At 55.9% G+C, this 9401-nt stretch overlaps 1 protein-coding gene across 1 annotated transcript; it reads left to right on the top strand.

The window, feature by feature from the left end:
• The first annotated feature begins 242 nt into the window (after positions 1 to 242).
• Positions 243 to 9320, top strand: LOC121852292 (pleckstrin homology domain-containing family M member 1-like). Its single transcript, XM_042346392.1, has 12 exons — positions 243 to 342; positions 578 to 659; positions 1421 to 1665; positions 3338 to 3982; positions 4326 to 4695; positions 5043 to 5229; positions 5632 to 6531; positions 7541 to 7686; positions 7983 to 8176; positions 8460 to 8523; positions 8836 to 8993; positions 9157 to 9320. The coding sequence occupies exons 2-12, from the start codon at positions 606 to 608 to the stop codon at positions 9263 to 9265; spliced, it is 3072 nt and encodes a 1023-aa protein (XP_042202326.1). The 5' UTR covers positions 243 to 342; positions 578 to 605; the 3' UTR covers positions 9266 to 9320.
• The last annotated feature ends 81 nt before the right edge of the window (positions 9321 to 9401 follow it).

Below are 9401 nucleotides of genomic sequence, written 5' to 3'. Positions count from 1 at the left end.
GTCGGGAGAGAGAGAGAGAGAGAGAGAGAGAAACTCTCCTCTCTTTACCCGACGGCTCCCGCCCGGGGAGATAGTTAACTACCACCGTGACGGGGAGCGAGGTTTTAACGTCTCATCTGACAGCCGCCGTCTCTGAGCGTGTGGTGCTGCCCATCCCCCCACCCCCCGCCCCCCCCCAACCCACCCCCAGCGCTGGAGCGTCAGCAGCTTGTCGGGAAATCGGGATGTCTTGTCCACAAGGGTTTAGAAACTCTGTGTCCTGGTGTTGAGCAATTTCCTGCTGTGACGGGGAACTGCAGGGGAGGAGGTTGCAAAGTGGAACTGTGTTGGTGTTGCAGGCTAGTGAGCACACGCGCCCACACACACACGCATACACGCACACGCGCCCACACACCGCTTCTCGACGCTTTTGGCCGGAGCTTCGCCAAAGCTGAGCTGTCCCTCGGGCGGGTTCTACAAGTGCTGAGAGGTCCCCGGAGCGCAGCAGCCGTTGGGGCAGCGTTGGGAGTTCGAGGTCTGGTCATTGTTCTTCCTGTGATCCTAACCCCCATGTCTGCGTCTGTCTCTGCGTCTGAAGGTGACGTCCCTCAAGCGTCGGAGCAACCATGATTTCCACCCAGCCGCCCGAAGGCTGTGTTGGGCCCAGAGAAGCAAAACAGGTAAAAGGGGAAGTCCCTGGTGCAGCTGACAGATAAAGACGGTGCGGGAGTGGGGGGGTTGGAGGGGGTTGGAATGGTTCCGCTTTCGTTTTGTGTCATCGCTAAGATCTGGCGGTGGGGAAACTGCCAGCGTTCTATCGTGAATTTAAGCGAACTTATGGTACAATGAGGAAGGTGTAGGGTGGCCTTGGGGACCTGAAAGGCAGGCGCTGTGTGAATATTGCACTGTAATGTGACAACCAGAGCCATAAGGAAAAACAAGATGTCCGGAGTCCAGTGTCCCAAGGGACGTCTCACTCTGCTTTTAGTACTCCCATCGAGTTGGGACATGTGTGTTTCAGAATGACTGTACAATACAGACTTTCATTGTTGCAACGGCGTCTGGGAAACAAAGCTGGGATTGATGAAGCTTTCGCTCAGCCGTCCCCCTGTGTCTAAACTTTGGGATATTTGGGGGAGTTTATTTCTCTGCAGCCTTGACATTATTTTATAACAATAATAATTGTTGCGTTCCATCCGGCGGCTTTCATGTCGGGAAGATGACTCAAAGCTCTTCCTAAGATTTACCTGTAAAGCGCAGTGACTGTGAACTTGTGCTGCCTTGGGGTGGGGGGGCTGGTGGGGGTGGGGGGTGGTAGGTGGGAACGCTGGAGCCCCAGATGGGACACTGGACTCCTGCAGCGTGTACGAGCGTCTGTAGTCGCTGCGTAAATGACGTGAGTATCCGGTGCTGGGGCTGATTGTCCGCCTGTTGTTTTCAGTGGATAAAGAAGAAGTTGGCGAACTCGCTGAAGTGCCTGCAGAAGCGTTACGTGAACTCGGACAGCGTGGTGAGCAGCGAGGACAGCGATGCCAACGACCTGTGCTGCGCCGTCGAGGCCGTCTTCGTGCACGGGCTCCAGGCGAAGCATGTGGGCACGGAGGGCGGGAACCGAGGGCGCAAGGCAAACCGTGCGGCTCTGCCACAGCCTGTGTTTTGGTCTTTGCTGAAGTCAGTCACTCACAGGTTAGCTGCTCCGCACAATAAATCCCCCCCGCTTCCCCCCCCCACCCCCCTTAGCTTATTGTGGTCGCTCACAAACCGCACTTATCCAAGTGAAACTACTACAGAGAAACTCTTTCCTCTGGTGGGGGCTGGGTGGCGGGGTGGCGGAATCCAGAACAAGAGCATCATCTTAACATTAGAGCCTGGCCATATTTTAGGAATTAAATCAGCAGCAGTTTTTCACCCAAACGCCTGGAATCTGGAAACTCTATCTCTCTCTCCCCCCCTACCCCCAAAAGGCTGTGGGTTATGGCTGGATTCATTCACATTATCCAGACTGAGGTGGAGAGATATTCGTCAGGTCAGGGTATCAAGGGATTTGGGGCAAGAGCGGGTAATTGAAGTTGAGGTACAGATCAGCCGTGATCTTGTAGAATGCCGAGGAACATGCTCGAGGGGCGGGCCTTCTGCCTTCTGTTCCTAAGTGAGCCAAATTATTTGGACCGGGTGTGGGATCTCCGCAGGCTGTGTGAGGTTTGCCAGAAAGAGACTACCCAATACAGGTAGTGTGATTTCCAGATCTTTTAATATCGTACACAATTCAAAAGTTAATGCTTTTAGCACATGCAATTATTAAATCATTAAGTTACATTAAAGCAGTGAGATTCAACGAAACCGACATTACCCGATTCCGTTGGGGAAGTCGCCCGCCTCCAGCTGCCTCACAACTGTTCCTCTTACAGTGATTCCAGCTATTCCAAAGTTATATCTTTTATGTGTTTCTAACTCCATCTCCCCTGGTCTCAGACATAGGCCACACACTTTGCAGGCTGCTCGCGACCTTGAGCAGGCTCTGTTCGCATGGGAAAATAACTGATAAGGAGAAAGAGGATATGGACAGCTAATTGGGAGGATTCCTGTTTCTTAGTCTTGAGCTAATGAGATGTCCATGAGTGTGCTTCTCTCGCTGAGTCTCCTTGTTTTCACATTTGTGCTCAAGGACATGATTACTCAATTCCTAGACGAGAGGATGACATCGACTCAGACACCGAGCGAGGGAAAGTTATCAGAACCTGACCTCAGCCGGGTCAAGCCAATATATCTTCAAATTTGCTAATGCTAACTGGCGAATGTATCCTCTCTCGGGCCGTCAAGTCAGTCATTAAAAACACACAGCCTTGTCTATGCCCTGATAAGTAAGGAATGCTACATTAAACAGATCACAAGTGTTTGGTTATATTTTAAAAGCATAGTAATTAAAAATCTTACCAACAGTAAGCGTCACTAATATAATCTCACGGCTGCGCGTGTGCATTGTGGCTGCACTGGCAGTAACGGCCTGTGATCTGATTGCAGAATCCTGACCAGATTGTGCAATACTGAACTGCAATAACTACCCCCCAAGCTCGCAGAGTCCCGCTGTCACACTGTGAGCCTCCGCCTCCACCACAGACACAGATTACAGTAAACTCACTTCCTCAAGATTAGCCAAGATTTCAAAAATTGATTTCAATCAGAGTGGAACGGAGTAAACGCGAATGTACAAACCGTGTTAGCGCCTCAGGAATCAAACCCAGATCCTCTTCACTTGTGAGGCGTGGGGGCAAATCACTACACTACTGGACTGCTATAAGCTAAACGTTGGTCTCTTTCTGTCTCTCTCTCTCTCTCTCTGTCCCTCCCTCCGGAGCAGGAACGTGGTGACCGAGCTGGAGAGGCTGTGCTTTATCAGCAGTGACGTGGGCCGTTGTCGCGCTTGGGTTCGGCTAGCACTGAACGAGGGGCTGTTGGAGTGTTACCTGGTGTCCCTGCTGCGGGAGAGGGAGACGCTGTGTGATTACTACCAGCCCGTGGCTCTGCTCCTGGATATGGAGGAGAGCGAGGTGCTGATCAGTTACCTGCAGGGCCTCGCCTCCCTCTCCTTCGAGCTCTCCTACAAGTCCGCGGTGCTGAACGTATGGACCACCTCGCCCCTGGCCTGGGCCGGCCTGTGCCCCCCACCCGCCGTGACTGAGCTCGAGCCCCCCAGCTCGCCCGCCCCCAGGAGGAGAGGCTCCTGGGATTCCACCTCGCCTTCCGACAGCTCGGACGTCGTCAGCGTGACTCACATGGGCTCCGGCAGCTCTCTGGCCCCCGGCGCTCGACACTCGGGCAAAGACAAGCTGACCTCCTCCTCCCTCAGCCTGGAAACCACGGGCTCCTCCTCACAGCTCTCCTCCAGCCTCAGCTCCGACAGCCTCCCCCAGGCCAATGGGGTGAGGAGTCCCGAGCCGACGGCTGAGGAAAACTGGCCATGCGACCTGGACCGAGAGATCGTCAGCTCGGAGGCAGCATGCAGGTCTCTGTCAGAGTCTCTCTCTCCCTCTCTCTCACACACATCACTCGAACCTCCCTTCAGCCCCCGCCAATCGGAGGTCGCAGCTCCCCCCCCTCTCCCACCCCGCCAGCGCCTTGGCACGTCCTCCCGATGTGGAAGAAGCCATTGTGTAAATGTCAGTTGTTGTTGAGGCGCAGTCTGGGTTTCGGTCACTGATGCCATCGGTGTAGCACGGTGTGTTTAGCTGCTCAGGGTCGGGTTCGGGGTCAAGTTCGGGGTCAGGTTCAGGATCGGGTCTGGGGTTGGGCTCGGGTTCAAGTTCGGGGTCGGGATGGAGCGCTGATGATTGTGCTTGTGTTTGAAGGCCGCCAGGGGGTGTGTTTTCCGCGACCGGGACAGGGGATTGTGTGACGGATTGCGTCCCCGAGGCAGAGTCAGGATCACAGCCGCCCGGCTCGCCCCTTGACTCCCAGCCGAGCTCCGAGACACCCAGCCCGGAGCCTCCAGCATCACCCGAGAGCGACGCTCCCATCCCCACTGAGCTTCCCAGCCTGATTCCCCGCTCCACGTTGCCCGGGGGCAGCGGCGCAGTATACCCCAAGCCCGAGGCACTGGCAGGCGATGAAGAGCGAGCCGGTGAGAGGGAGCTCGGAGCCGCAGGGGAACCGGCCAACGGCTCCAGCGGCTGTTTGCAAAATGGTTCGCACCGAGCGGTTGAGCCCTCAGGCCTTCACGTGAGTTATGTTACTGTGTGTGATTCTGGAGCAGCCTCACTGTGTGTGTGTATGTGTCTGTCAGTGTGTGCGTCTGTTAGTATGTGTGTCTGTTAGTGTGTGTGTGTGTGTGTGTGTCAGTGTGTGTGCGTCTGTTAGTATGTGTGTCTGTCAGTGTGTGTGTGTATGTGTGTGTGTGTGTCAATGTGTGTGTGTCTGTCAGTGTGTGAGTCTGTTAATATGTGTGTCTGTTAGTGTGTGTGTGTATCTGTGTGTGTGTCAGTGTGTGTGCGTGTGTTTGCTCGCTGGCTGTATGTTGATACTCTCACCTCGAGGGATGTGTGTAACAGTGAACTTGTTTTTTTCAGAAAAGCGCGAGCTGGATTTCTGAGGACGATATCTGTCAGCCGGTGTGGGGTGAGGAGCCAGAGCCATGGCCCCAAACCTCACCACAGGAGAACGGCACTGACCTCTCTCGCCCGGCCCTGGACCTCACCGGCCCTCACCACGGACACGAGGACAAGCTGTTCGAGGTGACGCATCGACGGAAAGCAGGTAAAAACTCCCTCGGCCGTGTATCTGGGATGCGAAAGGCGCTGCATATCAATATAATGTATTGCTCTGAGCTGAGCTGCTGACCCCAGGGGCTGGGCTGTCTCTCCTAAGCGATGAATCGGAACATATTTGCTGGACAAAGAGAAGACCAAAGTCCAGTCGAGTTCGCCTTCCACCATCCCGGCAGTCGCTCGACATGTCCTGACATCTCACTTGTTCTTGAAACAAACAACACCGTCTGCTTCCACTATACATTCGTCCGTCCGTCTGTCCATCTCCTTCCCTCCCTCCCCCCCCCTCCCTCCCTCCCTCCCTCCCTTCCTTCGGGAGCCTATTCCACACGTTCGTTGCTCCTCGCTGATCATTTTCCTTGTGGTGCGTCGCACTCTCTGCTCCGACCAGGAATCTCCAATCCGTTCCGCGGGCTGCTGAAGCTGGGGAACCTGGAGCGCCGCGGGCCGGTTGGGATATGGAAGGAGTTTTACTGCGAGCTCTCCCCGTTCGAGTTCCGGCTGTACCTGAACGATGAGAGCCGGACCTGCTACGAGAACTGCTCGCTGCTGCGGTGCGAGGCCGTGTTGGCCCTGGGCGACGGCAGGTTTGAGCTGCTCTGCTCCGGGCGCAGGCTGTGCCTGCGGGCGGCCTCTCCCGACGAGGCCGAGGACTGGACCGACAGGATCCGGGAAGCCTTGGTAAAATGCCGGCCGCAAAATGCTTCCCAGCGGGCGGGTGGGGCTCGGCCCAGGGCGGCCCCGGGGGGAGAGGAGAGACAGGGGCAGCGGCCGGCAGCTGAGACCGCCCCCCGGGAGAGCCTCTCGCCGGATTGGGTCTGCAGGAGCGAGCCTCAGTTGGATGCCATCAAGGAGACGGTGCTGTGCGTGCTGGTGGGCGAGCGCTGGCTGCCCTGCGTCTGCTCGCTATCGCTCGAGGCTCTGATCTGCTCCCAGCTGCGGGGAGGGAAGCGGGAGCTGGTGACCAGCTGCCGTACGGACAGCTTCCGGGACGTGGTGCCGGACACGGCCCTGGGCGGCCCGGCCTACTTCAAACTGGTCACGTCCGGCGCCGCCCTGCAGCTGCAGGCCGAGAACGGGGAGGAAGCCAGGGCGTGGCGGGAGCTGATCCGGGCCGTGCTGACCTGTCACCGAGAGGCGGTGGACGGCGTGGCGGGGGAGGAGGGAGCTGACGAGAGGAATGGCCAGAGGCTGGTGCAGTTGGGTCTCGGGGAGTACAGCCCCCTCCTGCGCTGCCTGACCGCAGTGCCCAACGAGAGGGGCCTGGACCAGCAAAATCAGCAGTGTGCGGGTACGCTTCTCTCTCTCTCACACGCTCGCTCGCTCACTCACACTCACTCACTCCCACCCTCCCTCACTCACTCACTCACTCACTCACTCACTCACTCACACACACTCACTCACACACTCACTTACACACTCACTTGTTTCCTTTCTCCACAAGCCTCTGTTTACCCAGCAATAAGTAGGAACTCGGTTGTTAGTCAATTGGCGGATCGCTTTTCCGGGGGTAATAAATACTTCAAAAAAAAATATTAATAAATTGGTCATTTCAATCCATGACTGTTTGGGGGACGCTGCTGTGCGCAATTGTCCCACTTTACAGTATATCCTGTGAAGTGCTTTGAGATGTCTCGAAGACGTGATAAGGCGCTATATCAAATGTAAGGATTATGGTTATTATTATCTCAGACTTATTGCTTCACATTGTCAGCGGGTTATGACCAGAGATGAGCAGGTTTAAGGGAGAAGACCGGTTAGGTGAGGTTAGAAGATTTTGAAGCCTTATTACATCCGAGTAAATAATACTGGATTATGTTCACTGCTCAGTGAGTCAGTGATTTCAGATTGTGACAAAGAATTATAAGGGGAAGAATAGAGAATCTCTCTATACGATTGACACATCTGTTGGCATTTTATATTCACTTAGTCACTGCTCGTCAGTGCTGTTCAGTGTACTCCACCCTGCACATGTCAGACACCTCACACGTCTGTTTACCGAGCAGTGAGTAGGAACCCGGTCATTAGTCGATTGACTGATTGCTGTTCTGTGGGCTAATAATCCCTTCAAAATTCCCAAATAAATAAAATAATTTGGTTACTCAATCCATGACTGTGTGTGGCGGACGCTGCTGTGATCAATTGGCTGCTGCGTTTCGCCCACAAAACATACAGTCACTTCACTTTGCAGTGTATCCTGTGAAGCGCTTTGAGACGTGTCGAAGACGTGATGAGGCTGTTTTAAATGCCAGGATTATTATTAATATTATTATTATTATTGTGCTGTGTGCGTCACTCAGGCTGCCCCAGGCGGATCGGATTTTCCTTTGGGAAGTTGAAACTCTGTGCCTTTTCCGGCCTGTATTACTGCGAGAGCTGCCATCATGACACCGAGGTCATTATCCCATCCCGAGTGATCCATAACTGGGACCTGAAGAAACGAGGGGTGAGTCCAGCAGTTTACCTGCACTTTGTGTGGTGTGTTCTGCGTGTTCGTGCGCCCGCGCGTAATGTCTGCACGTGTGATCCGTGTGCGCGCCCGCGGGCCGATCAAACGCTCGCTGATCGATAGCTGATCGCCGGTCGGTAGCTTAACGCTCGGCCCCAGCGCTGAGCAGCAGCTGAGGTTCTTGCTGAGCCGGTGCTGAAGCTGAGAGGCGTCTCCGGCGGCGGTCGAGGCCGTTGTTTGTGCGGAGGGCGTTGGCCACGGAGCTGGAAGTCAGCGTTTCTCTCGTTGCGAAGGTGTGTGACACCGCGGCGAGGTTCCTGCAGCAGATCGGGGCCGAGCCGTTCCTGGATGTGGTGAGGCTGAACGGGAGCCTGTACCAGCACGTGGAGCAGATGGCTCAGGCCTTGAGGAGCCGCGAGAGACTCAAACTCCTGGAGGAATATCTGCTGACTTGCCGCAGCGGAGCTCTGCAGGAGCTGTACAGAAAGTAAGGCCCCCCCCCACACCCCCCTCCCCTCCGCGCTCTCTCTCTCCCTGCCTCTCTCCCCCTCTCTCCCTTTCTCTTCCTCTCCCTCTCTCACTGTCTCTTTCTCTGACTCACATTCTCTCTCTCCACCCCACCCACCTCCCTCCCTCTTCCTCTCTATTTCCCTCTCTCTCTCCCCCTCCCTCTTTCTCTGTCAGCAGCTGGTTCACTCACTGACCCACTCCCCTTCTCTTGCGAGTTAGCCAACATACCTCCGGCGTCAACGTTGTTCTTTCTCCTGCAGAATCGATGGGAAAAATTACCTGCTGGAGTCTCCTCACCTGTACAGTGTGTCCGACCTTCGGCTGGTGAGTGTCAGGGTCCACACGATGCTCCCCACCCTGTCACACGACTGCTGAGAACACGGTCAATCCCACCTCCTGCCCCCCCCCGTCCCCCCCCCCACTCCCCCATGCCCACATTGTGCTTGTGGTGCTTGTGCACATTGGTGAGGGGTTTGACTGACATCACAGTTACTGGGAGTGCGAGGCTCTGGGCTGGGGGGCTGGTGTTGGGGGGCTGGTGGTGGGGGGGCGAGCAGGAGGTGGGGGGCGAGCAGGAGGTGGGGGATCGAGTGGCAGTGGCCACCGTCACTCTCTGCTGTGTTCCGCATCCTGCAGATAGCCCGCGGCGTGTTCGAGGCCTTCCTGCAACACGCCATCCAGTTCGCCAGTAATCACGTCTACATGTGTGACCTGTGCACACAGCGCGGCTTCATCTGTCTGCTCTGCAACTGCGACGACATCATCTTCCCCTTCGAGTTTGAATCAACGACGAGGTAAAAAGGCTGAAGGCCCACGGTCTGTGTGGCACATACACGTGTGTGATGTGCGTGTGCGTGTGTGTGTGTGTGTGTGTGTGGCGCTCCGACACACGTGTGGATGGTGTCTGGCGATGGAGCCACTCGGTGCTGATGGCTGACCGTTTCCTCTCTCTTACAGGTGCCGAGACTGCAAAGCCGTCTTCCACAAAGTCTGCAAGGCCAGCGAGCCCTGCTGCCCCCGGTGCGAGTGGAGACAGAGGCACCAGGAGCCCGGCCCGGTCCATTAGCCTCTGTTCACTACTGCAGTCAGAGCTAGAGCTGGGAGGGGGGGGGGGGGTGGCATGTCACACACATACACACACACACACACACACACAGACACAAACACAGACACAAACACTACATAGACACCGCACACACACA

This window comes from Callorhinchus milii, unplaced genomic scaffold, assembly GCF_018977255.1.
Source record: "Callorhinchus milii isolate IMCB2004 unplaced genomic scaffold, IMCB_Cmil_1.0 Scaffold699, whole genome shotgun sequence".
Classification (NCBI taxonomy): domain Eukaryota; kingdom Metazoa; phylum Chordata; class Chondrichthyes; order Chimaeriformes; family Callorhinchidae; genus Callorhinchus; species Callorhinchus milii.
Note: the sequence above shows the minus strand (reverse complement) of the source record. Positions and strands in the feature narration are given on the sequence as shown.

Excerpts from the sequence above, each read along its gene's own strand:
- LOC121852292 (XM_042346392.1), top strand. The coding sequence starts at position 606 with ATGATTTCCACCCAGCCGCCCGAAGGCTGTGTTGGGCCCAGAGAAGCA. Across the intron at positions 4,696-5,042 it reads TTGAGCCCTCAGGCCTTCAC|AAAAGCGCGAGCTGGATTTC; the intron begins GTGAGTTATGTT and ends TGTTTTTTTCAG. Across the intron at positions 7,687-7,982 it reads GGGACCTGAAGAAACGAGGG|GTGTGTGACACCGCGGCGAG; the intron begins GTGAGTCCAGCA and ends CTCGTTGCGAAG.